This window comes from Columba livia, chromosome 2 (assembly GCF_036013475.1).
Source record: "Columba livia isolate bColLiv1 breed racing homer chromosome 2, bColLiv1.pat.W.v2, whole genome shotgun sequence".
Classification (NCBI taxonomy): Eukaryota; Metazoa; Chordata; class Aves; order Columbiformes; family Columbidae; genus Columba; species Columba livia.
Window position 1 is genome coordinate 113,513,469 of NC_088603.1, and position 19,041 is coordinate 113,532,509.

The following is a 19,041-nucleotide window of genomic DNA, read 5'->3' on the forward strand; positions in this document are numbered from 1 at the left end:
GTATGCAAAGTGTGGTAATGGGAGACAGTTCTTATACTGACAGGCTTGATAGAGAAGCGTGTTGTGGGGTTCCTAATATAGCACACATGTTGGACTGTACTTCAGCTTCACACACGTTGAGTAGTCTTAGGCTTAAGCAAATTCCACAGCTGTGTAGCAGAAGTGGCGTACAGGTGTTTGGTGGATGGCACATGCTGATTCAGCTGGTTTACTGTTGTGTACTTTCATTTTGGCCACTTTAAAATAGCATCTGCGTGAAATAATATAATAACTGTATGACAAGCTGAAGCAGAGGTCATCTACTTCTTTGAAGAGTAGGTAGAATGTCATCGTCGTAATGATTTTACAATGTGACTACAATCAATGGGGCCCTGGAGAAGGCAGGCCCTTTCTGTGTGCTTCTTTTGTTTCCTCTTGAGCTTTCTAAACCATTTGTCTTGATGAAATTTGTATGAATCAACACACAGAGTGCTATTCACACTTGCTAACATGCATGTAAGGATGGGGGTCCCAAAGACCTTAAAACATAGGAGAAGCAAGACTGCTAATGGGTAGTCAGTTGCCTGCCCAGGACAAACTTGCTTTGAACAGGACAATGGCCCTTGAGAGAGTCAGCTGACCAAAAGCAAGAACATGAAGCACTGTTTTTTAAGGAATTTCAGAACTCTCCTGCCTTCCTGGGTAGATACCAGTCTTTGCACTGAATGGCCATACTGGATCACATGTATTTGGCTGATATCCCTGCTCGGAAACTTACCAGTCAAGTAGCAGAAATTACTTAGGCAAAGAGTATCAGAAACTCAGCAAGAGCAAATATTGCCACAGTTCCCAAACTATTAACCTATTTCTGACAATCACCTATTTCTGTTGGTAATTTAAGGGCATTACTCCACCCTTGCGGTCGTTGTGCCTAGTTCTGGGTTCTGTCATGGTTCTGTCGACAGAATTGCTGCCACTTACTTTGCTTGATACTGTTGTCTAGTAAGTCATTTTGTATATGTAGATACTGTCTGGCTATTTAGGTACCTAGTTTAGTATGACAGGAGATGAAGTTGATGCTTGTCAGGGTAATTTCTGACACTAACACGAAAGATTATTTTTTCCCCAGTTATTTCTCCACTGACCTAAGTAAACAACATTCAGCAAGTCATCAGTTTCTGAAATAGGTTTCAAGGTATGACACCAGCTGCAGTGGTGCCTTGGTATGTACAGAACAGGTGATGATTGCCCTGGGTAGTTGTACATACTGCATTAAATGAATGCACAATGAAAAAGTTTCAGTTCTTTTCCTCTTGGATGTGAGGTATTATTGTGAGTACGTGCTCCATGAATTCTCTGAATTCTTCCCATTTCTCTATGAGAAGGTTTTACTTTCTTCTGTGGATACTTTTCATCTTCGGAAGTTGATGTCTGAAGTAGATGTGTGAAGACTGAGGCTGCATGTAGTTGTATGACTGCAACATGCATGAAGCCATGGGATTGGCATGTGCAGTGCTCGTTAGGGACACATATTTCCAAAATAGTTCCAAATATCTTCTCCACTGTGGTGTTCACCATTTGCATCTGGCTCTTGGTGGCTCCAGCTGGTGTGACAGCTATTGAATTGGTCCTAGTTGGCAGCTGAATGGGCCAGGCATGGCAACAGATGCTGTTCCTGGTTTGTGGTTGGGAGCTTGTATGCACTTGTGGTTTGGAATCTAACAACCTGTGTACTAGCTTCAGGGTTATGACATTTGTGATGTTTGAGAAAAGATAAACTGCATGGGTGTATTTGATGTGAGGGCTGTGGCAGCAGTTACTTGACAGACTGTTGACTGTAACTCCCTGCCTCCCTCACCAAAGGAAGAATCTCTTGGAAGCAGATGGTTCTGAATTGAGACTGAGTGGGAAATTCCCGTACAGTTTCACTTGAATGTTGACTGCACCTCAGTATCAGATCACTGTTATTTACAACTCATATCCATATTGTGGTTGTTTAAATTCTAAATGACCCTTAGAATCAACAGCTCTTTGAGCTGTTTCAGACAATGAATGAGATACCAGTTATAAGAATCTCTTCCATATTTGATACCCACAAAACTCTGGAGTGGCTTGCTTCTGTTACTTGGAAAGTCTGACAAGTGGCAAAATTATCTAGAAATATTCCTAAAGTGAGGAAATAAGTGGCTTAAATTACCATAAAATGCACTCAAAGGAGTCCCAGTGTAAAGAGTGTGTGCATTTTCTCTTATACCATTGTGATTTTTCTTGGCTACAAGCACAATTACATGGTTGGAATGCAACACAGGTGTACCAGGATGCTGAAAAAGTATCTCGGTTCAATGATGTGTCAAGATGCTAACTTTTCAATGTTAGGAGCTATACCCTTAACACACCCAATCAATCAGTCATGTGCAAAACAGAGCTGTTCTAAAATGTAAGAGATGGCATTTAACACATCATTTTGCAGCTTTCTTAATGTATTGGAGCACATTGCCAGGTGGGGTAGCCAGGTGAGAATCTGGCCTATTATCTTGACAGGAATGAAATTGCAGAGGATAACCTTATCACTGTACACTAAAGAAAAGGTGTTTATTTGCATTGGGTTTTGTATTGCAGTAATTTTTTAAAGTGCAGAAAACTCCTGATATGTTCTATATATATTCTGTCACCAGCTCTTCCATGTTGCCTACATCCTTATCAAGTTTGCAAATTCTCCTCGTCCAGATCTCTGGATCTTAGAAAGATCAGTGGACTTTGGAAAAACTTACACCCCCTGGCAATATTTTGCTTGTGAGTATCAATCCTTGTGTCACTGCTCTTTTGTGGACAGGTTTTGTTAATCATTCGCCCAATAGCGGGAAAATCAGATTGTGGGTCTCTCTAAAGATTTCAACTGCAGTGATGACAGTGAAAGTCAAATACATATCTCTTGTCTTAGTTATCTGCAATAAATTAGCCATGAGAGTGTAACTAAAATGAGTAAGATATTTTGAAAGTGTAACTCAGCATATGAATGTTTCTCAGTCTGTTGGGAATTTTAGTTTCGTTTGGTTTGTCTTTGTTTTGAATATGTCAGAATTACAGTGTCCTTCATCCCATGGGACCCTGGACTTCCTCACAAAAATCAAAGGCAAATACAAATGCAAAATCTTGGAAAAACTTTTTTTGTGGCAATATGAGAAATATTGTGCCATGTTTTGTCAGGCAACACTGAATTGCTGAGGACAAGAAGTAGTTTTTTTTTAGGAATTTTCATTTTTCTGTGTTGAGTGACACAATCACTGGTTATTATTTGAGAATTTACCAAAAAGCAAAAGGGATACTTCATAGTTAATTTAAATTAGAACAATAATGTTGATTTTCACACATAAAGATAATTTTGTTCTCACTTGACTAGACTCCAAAGCAGACTGCTTGGAGCGCTTCGGAAAGGAAGCTAATCTTCCAGTGAGGAGGGACAGCGATGTCCTGTGCACCACAGAGTACTCTCGCATTCTGCCTCTTGAAAATGGAGAGGTAAGTGCTGTTAGGGAAGTGATGTGTAATGTTGGAAGGAAGCAGTATTTGTTTCAGAAGTTTGGTGTTTCAATAAAAACCTAGAACTGGAAGTAATTTTTCAGCTATGTCTGCTTGAAGCTACATTAATAAGTCCATAACCAACCACTTAAGTAGCTGGTAAGATTTCTGGAAGGTGAGCTGGCTCCTCCTAATTTTCACCATCCCGTGTGGGGGTAGGGGCTGCTCAGAGCCACCTGTGTTGATTTTTATAATGCTTTAGGTACCTCACAAGCCATATGTATTTGAAGGTGTTGGCCTCATTTTCTGAACACTTCCAACATGCAGAGCAGAACTTACTGCATCAGAATTGCTCATGGGTGTAAAGGCTGTGGAAGCAGATATTTACCATTCAAAAATAAGTAACTATTTAAGAAAAGAATATATAAAATGCTACACGTTTATAATACAATACATGTGTTTGGAAGACATTGCTCTGATTTTAGCTGTTGCTCCCTGCTAGATAGAACCATGGCTAGTGTTACTTGAATAAGTGTTAAACTCCTGGCTGTGCTGATGGCTCCTGCTGACTTTCTCCTTTTACACCTGAAGTGGTTAGAGTCCAGATCTGACCTCCTCAAGAATTAGCCAGAATTTTGAGCATACGGCTCTGTGGTTGTGGTTTCATATTGAAGTAGAATTTGTTCATTAACATATCTGTAAAATTTTCCAGTAAAATGTGGTAAAAAATTTCCCTAGAAGAACACTGCTGTTGCCATCCCCTACTATGTGTTGTATGACTTTTCCTGAAGGAATTGTCCTGCAACCAGAGCCATCACCATTCCCTTGTTATGTACTTCAGAGTATAGGAGACATTTGAAAATAGAAATCTGTTATCTGGTCTGTTCTAAATAATTGAAAGTCTCTCACTCAGTCCTGTATATGCGTACTGGATTGTTAATTTAATAGAGATTCATTATTGCTAGGCTGCTGGCATCTGTTTCTTTAAAACATAAAAAACTACCAGAGCCCTTGTTTTGGAAGTCAGATAAACCTACTTTCATGTGAGGGGATTTTCTAAAGCAACACTGTGTACTTTCTTCCAAAAGACCATTAATACGCTCTCAGGCATTGGACCTGGTAACAATAATATTTTCCAGGAATGTTTGTGCCTTAACCCAAAAATAAATGTGCTTTGGGAAACAGCCAAAACCTGATGTTTTTACTCAGGCAAAACTCCCATTGACACTATTAGCTGTTAATGTAACTATTTGCAACTATTCCTATTGCACTTTTTGTGTGTTATATCTACTGTTTTCAAAACAGATAGAGATACTTTTTTACCCATATGTACCATATGGGTAATGAGAATTCAGGAGGGTCCAAGATTAACATTATTTTTCCCAATATCCTGGCTTCAGTATGAAGTGTGTAGTTATTACTGCAAATATGCTCAGAAACAATATTAAGTTTTTGGATTATTTTATTAATTTTTCTCTGTGCTGCTACTGACACTTGCAGTTGATATATTTTAACAAAAACGTGCTTACTTCTTTGTTTAGATTGTGGTATCTTTGGTAAATGGCCGCCCAGGAGCAAAAAACTTCACTTACTCCCCTAGTCTTCGAGAATTCACAAAAGCAACAAACATCCGCCTTCGTTTTCTCAGAACTAATACACTTCTTGGACACCTGATATCGAAAGCTCAACGAGACCCCACTGTAACCCGTAGAGTAAGTACTGTTTTCACCCAGATATGCTCAACAATTGTGTTCAACCTTTTGGAGACCAAAAAATTATCTTCATGTTTTTTCACCATAAAATTTTACAGTGACCCACCTTTAAATCCTCATATTTTCTCCAGGTTTGTTTGAAGCAAGAAGGTAACCCGTTCAGCACAGATTTGTGGGGGGGAAGTAATGATTAATGATTTTGTTACGGACTGTCTTCTTTTCCTTTGTTTGATTATGGAAGGAAGTTGAGTGCATCATAGGTGCTATGAGGAGCCAAAGTGTACATCTTCTAAACTATCTTATGCAGGGCTGAGGAACTAAATCTCTTCAGCTTTGTTTGACACTACTTTCTCCCCTATTTGTTCAAAGGAAGATTTGCAGGAAACAGTACCTGAGTTCTGAAGGAGCAGGAATCAAAGGGCATACTTGAAAGTTACTATCTTGCCATGAATAATTTGAGATGCCTAATTGTTTTCAGTGGATTTTGGACTATCCAAGAGCTTGAAAGCCAAATCCCACTCCCACTCAGCGGGGAAATGTAAGAAAAATGATCTCTCTCAATGGAACAGCGTATGGAAATTCGTATACTTAGAGAGACTGCAGACTTCATATTGTATTGTTATTTTTAACCTTTTCATTTAAAATGAAGATTCAGTAACAATTGGAGGAAACCCTGGGATGAGGCACTGCACAAATGTGTGTGAGAGTTTCTGCATCAAAAAATATGAAACTATTCCAGTTGCTTGATAGCACTCCGATTAAGTAACCTTATTGTCTTAAGTAAATTTTCAGATGTTGCTCACAGGCAGATGTAAGTGCTGTATTTGTTGCATTCAACAAGTAGCACAGCTTTAGTGTGAGGAACTTCTGATGTTATCGTAGCCATGGTATGTAGGATAGATAAAAGTTGAGTGTTTTTTTAAATTGTTAAAAGAGAGTCCAACTTTTCATTTTAGAGACTTTCCAAGTCTTGGAAAGAGTTAATATTCTTAAGGAAAAGCTTTATGTTAAACTTACTATAGAAACAGATGAAAACCAGATTAATTCTGTTCTCTTTTTCAAGTAACTACCTGGCTTCCCCTGTTAATGGTTTGAGTTCATGGCACACCAAATGATATAGAGCATATTGTGCGTCTATACTGCGGCCATTTGGCCTATTAATCATTTTGTCTTATTGCTAATTTGACTTATTAGTGACCAGTGACAGTACAATCACTGTTAGTAGTAAAGCATAGCTCTGCAAGTCTGTATGAAACTATAGACCGGGTTGTGAAATCTCATACAAAAAAAGGTCAAATATGTTTTCAGCTGTGCTGAAAATACTGAAAGCCTAGATTTTACTTACAGTATGAAAACACCATGCACGGTTAGAAATTAATGTGTGTGTTTGAATAGAGACAGCTCAGAAGGCAAAAAATATTTCCTAGTCTGTATATCCCATCTGCTGTTCTTCACCTGCCTAGAGCAAAGAGAACTAGTTGGAAAATCTCTGTGCCTTGGGGAAGCATCTCATCCGTGCCCAGCCAACTTCACCTGTGTAAAAGTAGAGAATGTATATGCAACTGAAATGAATTGCAGAATGGTTGAGGTTGAAAGAACCTCTGGAAGTCATCTGGTCCAACCTCCCTGCTCAAGCAGAGTCACCTGGAGCCAGTTGGCCAGCAACTTGTCCAGACGGCTCTTGAGTATCTCCAAGGATACTCCACAACCTCTCTGGGCAACCTGTACCAGTCACCCTCACAGTGAAAAAATGTTTCTTAATGTTCAGAGGAAGCTTCCTGTGTGTCAGTTTTTACGCATTGCCTCTGGTCCTGTCACTGGGCACCACTGACAAGAGTTTGGCTCTGTCCTCTTTGCTCCTTCCCTTCAGATATTTATAAATATTGGTAAGTTTCCCCTGAGTCGTCTTCAGGTTGAGCAGTCGCAGCTCTTTCAGCCTTTTCCCATTGTACAGGTGCTTCAGTTCCTTCATCATCTTCCTGGCCCTCCATTGGACTCTCTTCAGTATGCCTGTGCCTGCCTTGTACTGGGGAGCCCAGAACTGGACACAGTGCTTCAGGTGTGGCCTCACCAGTGCTGAATAGAGGGGAAGGATCCCCGATGAGAGAGGCTATATATACCACCTAGAGGGGCTGTATTGTTACTAGGGTGAGCACAGGAGACTGCATAATGTTCTGACCCTTTTCCTGTTCATCCTCCAGTGCCATTTAACCTGTCCCTGTAATTTTTCTGGGGGTACATAGAGATCAAAATTTACAACAGCTCTGTGTTCTGCCTGATGCTCTAAGGAGACAAGGAAACAATTTCTGAGCTACAAAAATGTATGCAGAAGTTACTATTATTATGTATACAGTAATGATATTTTTCACTGAGTCGAACCAATTAAATTTTTATCTTCTGTTGCCTAGATGCCTGCAAGACATGAGGATGAGATACAAAGTGTTTCAACTTCAGGTCAAAATTTCAAATCCAGTTTGAGTCATGTGTGATTTTGAATGAGCTGGTGATTTTGGTCTGTTTCTAGTGTTTAGTGATCACATCTGACTGAATGAGGAAACTGCTCTGCCCATACCAGCACGTCTGGTGTGTTGACCAGACCAAGGTCTCACAAATTGGTACTTTGACAGTACTTTACATCTCCGTCCTCAAGCTGGCTTTGAACAAGCTTTGGGCCTGGGTATTGGTGGCTGTGTAGGTGCTGGGAAATGAAGAGCTATATGCATTTGATGTGAACTGCATTAAACTGTTGCTATCAGGCACCCCGTTAGTATTGACTTTGATTTGCTGGTACTTGTACTGGGACGTAGACATCAACAGAGATTTGACCACTGGCTGCCTGACTTTGGCCTTTTGTAAAGGCATGCCTTTAAAATTATGATAAGCAAGATTTAACAATCTGATGTTGATATTTCTGACATAATGCAAGTAAGGAAAGATCAATATGTACTTTTTGTGCTTGTTCCATAGTATTACTACAGTATAAAGGACATCAGTATTGGTGGTCGATGTGTTTGCCATGGCCATGCTGAAGTATGTAACACAAAGAGTACTGAAAACCGATACCAGTAAGTAAACTGAGCATAACATTTATTTAATATGAGAAAAAAACCCACATGAATGTTTTCAAATTACCTTTTTATGATAAAATTATACGAGCTTATAGGGATTTTTATTTATATTTTAACCTTGAGTCTGCTGATATTTGACAAGAAAACGTATAAACATATTGCACATGAAATATAACAAAAAGGTCTTATATTTTTATTTTTAATTGAAATAAGAGTTTGGCACATTGAATAATTTTTTAGAAACTCTTATTTCTTTATGGAAAACACGGGTTGGTATCACCTTCCAAGTGCAGGAATTAGCCAACTCAAGAACAAAGTTAGTGAACTTCCTGGAGATACTGTGCATTGTAACTGAGCTCAGTCAAGATCCAATGGCATTCAATCATTACTATAAAAAATAAAAGCAGAAATTAAACGAACTATTCTCTTTCCCTGTGAAGTTTATGATCTCTGTATTGATTTCACAAGGTGTTAGATCAGGCTTCTCAGCTCATCTGCTGTAGGGAAGTGACCGTGAATAATCAGATTATATTTAAAACATATTTTAAAAGCCTGGTTTAAATCAGCTGTTGCTCTCCACTGTGGCATTGAAACAAACTTTTATCAGGACAATGCAATATTTTTAATTGTGTTTTAATGAAGAGTAAGAGGGCAAGTGGGTGCATCCTTTCCAGATATCTATGCTAGAGAAAAGTAAGTATAGAAGGTATAAAGTCTATGGGAACAGGATGGTTATACTTGAAAAGTTTATTGCAAGTTATTGGACTACACAGATAAGAAGAAATGTTGGAAAAGGCCTCTCCAGTCTCAAGGTCTTTGTTACTCCTGAGATTCAGTTACTATGCACAATAGTAAGATTTAGCCCTTAATGAAAGCCTGCCCTTTAAGTAAGTTATTCAGCTAAATAAAAATAAATATGAACCACATTTTCTTGATGAATAGTGTGCACTATTTTTAAAATAATGAGATTAAGTTATAATCTTGGTGTTTTAAAAACACTAATAAAGTTATTGTAAACAAAGTATAATGAAAGAAATTCTGAAGGCATGCCTGTAAAGGTGATAAATATATTTGCTGTGGTTCAACAAGCTTGAACCTTGGAATGAAGCTAAAATAGGATATACTCTACACTGTTTTATATCGTAATGATTTAATAGTCTAAACCAAATTTTAATAATCCAGGCCATTGAATCAAATTATAATTGTTCTCTATAACTAATCTGTGTTAATAAACTCATAATCACATGATTAAAGTAATCAATCATGAAGAATTTTAGGAAAGTTCAAAAACATTCTAGTATTACTGTTCAACCTCTTTACATGTGAGCTTATGTCCTGTCCTTTTCACACTACGTTTAAGTCTTGAACTGCAAAAAAATTAAGAAAAAATAAAGTTTAAATCCAGCTTCAGTAGAATAAGAGGCTTTCATTTCTGCAGATTTCAATGTGAATGTCAGCATAACACTTGTGGGGAAACCTGTGATCGCTGCTGTCCAGGATATAATCAGAAACAGTGGCAACCTGCAACAGCCGGGAGCACAAACATATGTGAACGTAAGTAGCCTAAAAGATGCTAGATTTAAAGGGACATTGACAAGTGGGGCAGAATTAGCCATAGCACACGTATTCATGGAGCATACATAGCACTCTGCATGTTTTAACACCTTTTTTCTTTACTGAGAAAATTATTTCCATACAGCTATGAGGAAGAGATGATGCAGTGAATATTATTTATATTCTCTCTTATTAAACAATGAAAACAGTAATTTGTGTGAGCATATTACCTGAGAATAGTGGAAGCCTTCTTGTAGTACATTGAATCAACATTTCTCCCCAGTCCTTCCTGTCTGCTGACAGATTGTAAATCCTCACTAGCACAGCAAAGACTATGGGCATCTTTTACAAGTTCACAATTTGCCTCCCCATCACCCAGCCTATTGTTGTTCAGATTGGAGAGAGATTGCTTAAGGCTCACACTGCTTGCAGGTGCTTGACCTGCCCTGTGTTCCCCTGCTGACGGTTGCCCACACTCACCCCATGTGGGCACACAGGCATTCTTGCTGGGGACTGCTGGCAATTCCACTCTTGCACCCCTTCCTGTGCTTGTAGTTGGGAGTTTGGAGAGCTTGAGGTCCACAGACTGAGTAGTCAAGCTGGAGGAGCCTACCAACCTTTCTCCCACCTCCCCTGTGTTCCATTCTTTTGCTAAAGAGAATGATGGTACGGACTCTCTTTTGGTGGAGTGGTGAGTACAGTTAGACATGGGTGTTTTGCATCCTCTTGGCCAGAAAACAGCGAGTGTGGTACAGACAGTGTTGCCATCGATTAAGCTAAACAGGGTGCTGGGCCATCTTGTCTAGACTGTGCTTTTGACAAGAAAGGTTGGACCAGATGATCCTTGAGGTCCACTCCAACCTGGTCTTGCATGATTCGATGATCTATGTGCACATCTTATTCTGAACAAAGGTGTTGGCAGAATATTTTCTTTTGTGTCTAGACTAATTTATTTTCCTTGTCTACCATTGCTGAGAGTAGTGTAGCCACTGGGTACAAACCGTTAACAGGGGAACCTTATTTGAAAGCCAAAGTGATGTACCTGTATGATTAGTTTGAGGAATATAGAGATGGCTTGTTTAATCAAAACTTCACTACAAAGACTGAGCGTTGAGAGGGAGGAAAATGATTGAAATATTTGATAGGAGAGAGGCATGTTGGGACACAATTTTTGAGCATTATTTGAAACCTCATTTTAATTCCCCTCTTTGAGAGGAAAACATTTTCTGCCAGGAAAGAGATAGACAAAGAACATAAACATTGTCATGTTTTTTAAAGAATGAGTTTATAGAAGATCATCTACAAGATTCTGTGCCAAAACCACTTTGCTTCTACCTGCCTCTGAAAAAATATCCTTTTTAGTATGGATTGCTCCTAGCACTTTGAGGTGATTTGTTGAGAGCATTTGCCAGATGCAGACCTCTTCTTCGGGCAGCCAGTAATGAAGGAGTTAAAGCAACTTCGTTAAGCTTCCCAGAAGTCTGAGGTCTCTTGAGAGAAACTAGTTGAAAGAGGTTGGTGGGAGCTTGCAGGGATAAGCCCAAACTCTTCCTGTGAGTTTCTGTACTGTATGGATCAGCAAACGGCCCAAAGTGGTGAGAAGGTGCTTTGTGAGGTAGAGGGGGTTTCTATTCCCCTGTGAGAGAAAATACTATTACTATAATCAGAGCAAGTAATTTCCTGTTGCTATTAGAACATCTACTTGTGAGCTGCACCTCACAGACGGTTTGGCCCTAGAGGCAATGAGCTTTTATTTACCTTGATTTTTTAATAAAGAAAAATCTTCTTTCCTTTTCTGACTTAGTATCTTGAACCAGCATCTCATTTTTGCGATGTTTTATTTTCTTGAAGAATTATATGAATAAAAACCACCGAAGATCTTCACAGGCTATCACAGCCTGGCCAGAGAACCCAGTCTTGGCCTGTCTGGTTCCTGTCAGCAGACCACAAGTGAACCTGATGGCAAACCTTGTACAAAGCTGTTGGGACAAAGATGTAGAAGAGATACAGAGAGTGATTCAGTTTACCTTCTCTTTCTGTATGATCATGTAGCAAGGCACCAAGAATCAGTTGTCCCTGAGTTGTGCTCCCAGTGGTGCCAGGTACTTGGAATAGAGTTTTTAAGGATTGCTTCCCATATGCTTCCCTCATTGCAAAGAAAGCAGGGCCAGGGCCCTTAGCTTCTGTTTTGAGGCACTTGCAGTAACCCATTGCCTTCCAGAGTTACCTTATGCCCTAGTCCGGATGAAGGGAGGGATTTCCCTAAAAATGAAGTCATAGCTTTATGAAGTGAAAACTTCGGGAATTTCCTGGGAAGGTTGCCCTGGAGTGCTGGAATTAAATCTGTAATTAAAAGTTCACCCAGATGCTTGAAGAAGCTTTTTTTGCTTCCCGCATTCTCTCAGAAAAAATCCTGTTCCTCTCCAGCGAGGAAAGAATATGTAATCAGAAAAAAAAAAAAAAAAAAGGTACAAAACCATGGTCTTGTCCTTTGATTTTTTTCTGTTTGCTTGCTACTGTGGTTGGTTCCTACTCAGATTTCTATTATAGTTCTGGAAGATTTCAGTGAAGATGGGCAGAACTTTACATGACCAGTGGGAAGATACTAGTTTTAACTAAGATGGGAAGATTATGAGACACACATACCTGATCTCTAGGAAATTAGATATATTATTTTGTGGGTAAAATCATCACCCTTTACTCAACTTTATTTGCAGGAACTATTGAAAGTGTAGAGCTATTTTTCAGGTTAATTCTCTTCTGCAAGCAAAGCACAAGCACTGGGCTTGCTCTGGGATTTATATTGCCAGGCCTTTTTGCAAAAAGGTAAAACAGCAAAGGTTTTTCAGGATTTAGGTCTCCCACGTCAATGTAAGGAGATTGGTGAAAACAGCTGATGCATGTACAAGGGGATATATTAGTGGATGTATCTCAGATGTTTTCAGTAGGTGAACTTCCTAGACTGAGCCATATGAGAGGCTGATGTCCCTGCAAGCAACACCTGGCAGGTATCTGTCAGTCTTTCCTGACCACTGCAATACCAACAACTGTCAGAAGGAGTTAAAAGTATAGCAGAATATGTATGTAGAGGTGGATTCAGAGCCACTGTGAGTTCAGCTGCTATCTTTATTTGACCTAACAAAAGGGAAAAATAAAGGAGCTAACCATAAACTACCCAAAGTAAAATTTATCACAGCTAAAACTGTAAACAACCATAAACAGGGGAATTTATTTATTTTTTAGTCACCTAATTATATAATTTTCTAGACAATAATAACATATAACAATATGATATTAACAATAATATATAATTAAGAATATATAGAATTAATAATAATATATATTATGTATAATAATAATAATAGATATAAAATATATATTATTAGTGGTGGTGGTGGTAGTATTGTTCTTCAGATCATACTTATTCAAACCATACTTCTTTTTGAATCCAGAATTTTCAGGAAGTAGAATGAACTCCTACTTAAAAATATCCATTTCAGAAAACAGCAGCTAAGTAAATGCATGCATAAGTTTGTTGGTATATTTGTACTATATGTATGACAGTTCCTTGGTGTAAGTACTTTTATTTGTGTTTAGCTCATTGTTATTATTGTTTATTGTTTATTTTAAAGAAAGATTTAGTGTACACAGCTTTAGCTCAGATGTATTTTTAGGCATGGAAAAGCAGAATAAACATTTGAACATGCTTTTGATAACTTTTGAAAACTGCTGAGACCATTCTTCTGGAGCTTCCTAGTTCTCCATTTATGCATAAATATATAGTTTTGAGATGGCACAACTGTTGCCTCCTCTGATAAGCCTCGCAGCACATGCTTTCTTCATATCTAAACCATTTTACCATGTTTCTGCTGTGAAAATTCTGTTGTTGATAGGTAAATATGTGCATTTGAGCATATTCCAAGATACCTGAGGGTAAGTATAAAAAAAAAATCCAAGCTTCTTTTTCACCTCTGCTTCATTATTGAATTCCAACATTATAATGAAAACTGACTTGGAATATTACTTTTTTCAGCTTGCAATTGCCATGGACATGCCACCGATTGCTACTATGATGCTGATGTTGATCAGCGTCGAGAAAGCCTAAACATCCTTGGGCATTATGAAGGTGGGGGAGTCTGCATTAACTGCCAGGTAAAAAGAGGTCATTTTGGTCAGTTTAAATAAAGGACATTTGAAGAAGGGCTATGGAAGTGGGATTGTGTCCACACCAATAGTTCGGAGGCTGACCAGACTAGATGGCTCTGTGTTTCTGGTGTTGTTACTTGTACTCAAAGCAGGGAAAAAGGTGTCTGAAAATAATTTACATTGCACAACATCGTTTGTTAATATATAAAAGACACATACAAGTTGTGTTTGTGCTCAGTCCTGTGTGATTCAAATGAAGCCACACAATGAACAATTAAAACAACTACAAAAAAAAATATCTCTTTCCTGTTATTATGAACTCTGCCATTTCCCTGCTTAACAGAAGGAAGTAAAATTAACCAAATTAAATTCCAGATCAGGCCAGCTCATTCCTTACTGCAGTAAAACACAGAGGACTCTTGTTCATCAACAGGAGTAAAGGAGGTCATAGGCTATGCCAAGAAAGAAGCTTATAGATATTGAAAGAGCACACAATTGTAGAAGGGACCTCTGGAAGTCATCTAGACTAGTGCTCCACTCAAACCAAGACTAGATGCAAAATTATATCAGCTTGCATCAAGAAATGTCCACTTGAGTCTGAAAATTTCTGAGGATGAAGATTACACAGTCTCTAGGTAATTTATTACAGCACTTAATCACTCTTGTGGTAAAGCGATTTTTATTACTGTTCAGTAGGAATTTCCCCGACTGCAACTTGCGACAGTTGGCTTTTATCCTTCTGCTGTGCATATCTGAGAAGAGCTGACTCTATCTTATGTGTAAACTTGCCCTCAGGCAGCAGCAAACTGCCACTAGGCATCCCTACCCTGCCTTGAACCTCTCTTCTCCAAGCGAACCAAAGCCATTCCCTCAGTTTCTCCTTACATGCCACATTCTCCTGCCCCTTAACTGTATTAGAGACTCAGGTGGGTTGAATCAACAGCTGTAAACTTGGAGTCAGAGACTTTATGCTGTATCTGTTATTAATAAACAATACATTATTGGAAAGAGAAAGAACGTCTCTCTTCCTGAGTAAATTTTGTTCTACCCTGGCTAATTGCTATCAGGAAAGGTCACACAAGGCTCTGATTAACTTGGTCTAATATTGGATTTACCTCTGTTCTGAGCGGGACTGAACCACCTCACCCTCTGAGGTCCCTTACAACCACCATGTCTCTGTGATGTGCACTGTGTGATGTGAGCATCACTGTCCCAGATTTATCCTCAGTCTTTCCCAGCAGTAGCACAGATCGAGACACTAGAGGAGAGCCCTGGAAGAGCTGGAAGCAGAACCTAAAACTGCTGCTGAAACTGAGAGCTCCAACCGTGAGCAGCAGCCCCATTAATATCCTGGTTGCCCTGCTCATGAACTGCCCCACCAGCCCCCCGCATTAAATACCAGGTCCCCCCTCACAGCCCTGAATTTCAATGCTCCCTAAGGAGGAACTGAACAGCGAGTGGAAGCTGAGGGCAGCTGCTCCAGGGAGAAACTTCCTCTCCACTTCCAGTTCCCTGCTTATGAGACTACGAGCTTACAAGATGCCTTGTGACCATGAGTTAACTCAACTGGTGAATGCCACCTCTGCTGCATGCTCCTGCACCCCCACCATAGGGGAGAGCTTTGCTGCATGAGTTGAAATACATTCAGGAATGTGTTCATAGGGAATTTATTTTTGCTGTAGTTCAAGTTATTTACGGTAATTTTTCTGTATGCTGAAAAGACCTGTTTACAGAGGTGCACACTTTTCAAATGAAATTCTGTTTTGTGCTGACCTGACTGATCAGGTGTTGGTTAATTTTGATGTTGCCCGCCTTAGCCATAGAGTGTTGAAAAAAGTAATACATTGTGTGAGGAAAAGTTAATGATGCAGTTGCCTAAACAATGTACACATTATGTTAAGAAAGGAGTGTAAAAAGAGATAAATATCATGTAATAGTGAAAACAGGATATTTTCCTAGATTTTTTTTTTTTTTTGTTAAAATAGCTCTTTTTTATCATGCTTGAAAGACAAAATTCAACTTTTTAATGTGAGAATACAATGATAAAGAAATCTGTAGAGAACAGGTGGTTAAAGAACAGCAAATGACGAATGCTGGTTTTTTTTTTTTTGCAGTCATATTCCATTTTTTTCTAGTGCTGATCCTTCCTTAGTTGTATATAGAAACAGTGTAAAGGATGTTATTGTATCTTAATTCTTCCAAGTTCCCATTTTCATCTCATATTCTCCTTTTGTTTTATTTTGCACAGCATAACACGGCTGGTATTAACTGTGAGAAGTGTGCAAAAGGTTACTATCGTCCTTATGGTGTTTCAGTGAGAGCTCCTGATGGCTGTATATGTGAGTCCTTCTTTATTAAGTATCTTCTTATGGTAGGGTCTTAGGGCACGGGTTTATTCTTTTTTTGCTATACCCTGGGCATGGGATGCATCTTTTGAGGAGGAAAAGGGAAAGAGTGGCCAAAAGATGTTGGAGAGCAACAGCAAAGGACTTTATTTGTTGCTTTAGACCCTTTTAGACCGTTCTCAACTTATGTATCATGAACCTAAACCTTCAGGCCAGCAGCTGGACCATAGGAATAAGGCAGAAAAGGCTGCTGAGGAGATAGAATCAGGAAAGCCTGGGGTGCTGCTACACACCCCATGGTGAGGTGGCATGACCTCTAGGAAGCCACTCCTAGTCTCATGGCTTTGCTTCTCTTAGATCTCTGATGTAGATATGAGATATCCTTTGGCTCTTGGTCACTTGAAAATTTTATTCTATAGCTCAAAAGGTCAGAAGGATCACTGCTATATTCAGTGAGTAATAAGTAATACAATAGGATAATTACTAATACAACATTTAAAAAAGAAGAACTGAGTACAGGTAGAAGATAAGGGTTGAATTACAAACAGGCTGAAGGAGCCTTGTGACAGATAGGAGGAAGCTGTGGTGTGTCATGTCGGATATTGATATGAATGGGAAGTCAACAGAGCTGTGGTGTGCTGCCTTAATGTTTCATGTGGTGTGTAAGGGAAGGTAGTTAGAGCATGGTGCTCATTCTAGGGCATGCTGAGAGCTGAGCAGAAGCCACAGAAAATAGAGTTTCTGTAGTGCTGTGGAGTAATTACATGCAACTTTCTGAATCAAAAAAAGTTAAACACTCTGAGAAAATAATATAGGTCTTGCTTCTAAGGGATATCATAAATATTCATTGATGACATAAAGTACTTGGAAAATACGTTGCAGTATGCAAATTTTCATTCTTAAATAATGAGGCATTCACAACTGCGAATGAAACACTATTATAATGTTATTGTGCACTGCTGTGAACAGTAAATTCATTCTTTTCAAAAAAACACCTAATTGCTGATACTTACTTAGCCTGCAGCTGTAACTCGGAGCATGCAGAGGGCTGTGAGGAAGGGTCTGGCCGCTGCTTCTGTAAGCAGAATTTCCAGGGAGAAAACTGTGAACGCTGTGCTGATGGATTCTATGATTATCCATTTTGTATCCGTAAGTATACGCAAAACATACCACTTTTTCAGTATTTTAACCGTGCATTAACGAATTAGCTTGACTTGGTTAAAACATCTGGCATTTCAGCTTCACATGTTTATACATTCTGATAAATCAATTGTCATAATATTGATGAGACTGTGGTTTATTTTACAAAATGGTAGTTTCTTGAACATCAAATAGATTGTGCTGCATTCTCACAGTTCTGAGTTCCTTTAAAACATCCTCGTTGAGGCTACAGCCTGTCTTTCATTAAGTCATGAACTCCAGTCCTAAAGCAAATTGTTTCAACATGTCTTGGGGTGTTTAGGTATAAAGAAGTGGAACATGACTGTGGTGAGAAAGATGGGATAAAAGGGTTATGTGTTCTCCCTGTAACCTCCTAGGATTTGGAACTTGCATCCCTGATAAACAAAGCTTGTGGGTTGTCAGCAGCTTCTAAAATAATAAAAAAATAATTCTAAAACAAAGCCTGTGTAATTTTGGAAACATTCTCCTGGCAGAGCATAGAGCTCTCAGCCATGCTCTTTTATTTTTGCTGGACTGTGAATAGGTGCAGATATGTTGTGAAAGGAAGGTTTCCAGTTTGTTTCAGGTTTTTTAAGAAGTGGTTGCAGAAGTGGTTAAGAAGTGTTTGTGAATCCAGAGAAAATAAACATATTAGGAAAAAAGATGTGGCACTGAGTTCTGCTGATTGAAAATGGTAACAGAATGCTAACTAATGCTATTGATTGATTGAAAATCAGATTTTTACTTTAAAATAAAGAGATTAAAAGTATGTATTGGGAATTCAGCAAATAAAATGCTTTCCCCATAAACAAATTATATATAAAAGAGCTGAGGAAAAAGTAACATCAGGATCGTGTTTACTGCGTAAAAGCTTGTGTTTCCATGATCAGATTCTAAAAATGTACCAGTGAGAATGCTTTATGCCCTCAGGAGAAGCATGTTTCTGACAGCCGATAAAACAGGTGTTGTTCTGGGACAAGATTGGAGGTCTGACTAAAGCAAAGATATCATGATAAAAATGGAAGAAGAGAGAAATCAATACAAAACAAAGGAAAAAAAAAAAGAGTATAAAAAATTGAATGTTGTTTGAATTCAATGGCTGTGATAGAAGAAATCTTCTCTGTACAGTTTACTCTAGATTATTACATCTCATTTATCCTCTTGTTTGTAATGCAACATTTTTAAGTAAGTTCAGCTCAGGTAGACCTTGGTCTAAAATCCACTGGTGTTGATAGCGCTTAAACTTTGGATCCCATCTTAATGGAGGAAAATGTGTTGGGGTGTCTTTCCCATTCCTAATCTGGAGGCTTCTCAAATAAAAACTGTCCTTACAGTTCAGGTAAGGAGTGATAGCAACACATAGCAGGAGATGGACCTTCAGCTGGAAGCAAGGAGTGTGAAATAAATACACAGCTCCCTAGATAGCTCTCATAACACCATCTGGCATGAGAAAGCTTTCTGTACAAAAGGATAAAGAGGATTGAAGCAAATTGGTAGCATTTGCAAATGGTGTCTGGCCTTTCATACCGTTCTTTTGAGAAGGGAAGTTTGCACCTG

At 38.8% G+C, this 19,041-nt stretch overlaps 1 protein-coding gene across 3 annotated transcripts in view; it reads left to right on the plus strand.

Moving 5' to 3' along the window:
- The window catches only part of LAMA3 (laminin subunit alpha 3), a 116,198-nt gene that overhangs the window by 14,774 nt on the left and 82,383 nt on the right, over positions 1-19,041 (plus strand). For all 3 annotated transcript variants that reach the window (XM_065053332.1, XM_065053333.1, XM_065053334.1), the window contains exons 3-10: positions 2,655-2,772; positions 3,380-3,498; positions 5,040-5,210; positions 8,178-8,275; positions 9,717-9,832; positions 13,866-13,984; positions 16,227-16,317; positions 17,341-17,472. In XM_065053332.1, coding sequence (XP_064909404.1) covers positions 2,655-2,772; positions 3,380-3,498; positions 5,040-5,210; positions 8,178-8,275; positions 9,717-9,832; positions 13,866-13,984; positions 16,227-16,317; positions 17,341-17,472 — 964 coding nt within the window. The remainder of the gene's footprint in view (positions 1-2,654; positions 2,773-3,379; positions 3,499-5,039; positions 5,211-8,177; positions 8,276-9,716; positions 9,833-13,865; positions 13,985-16,226; positions 16,318-17,340; positions 17,473-19,041) is intronic.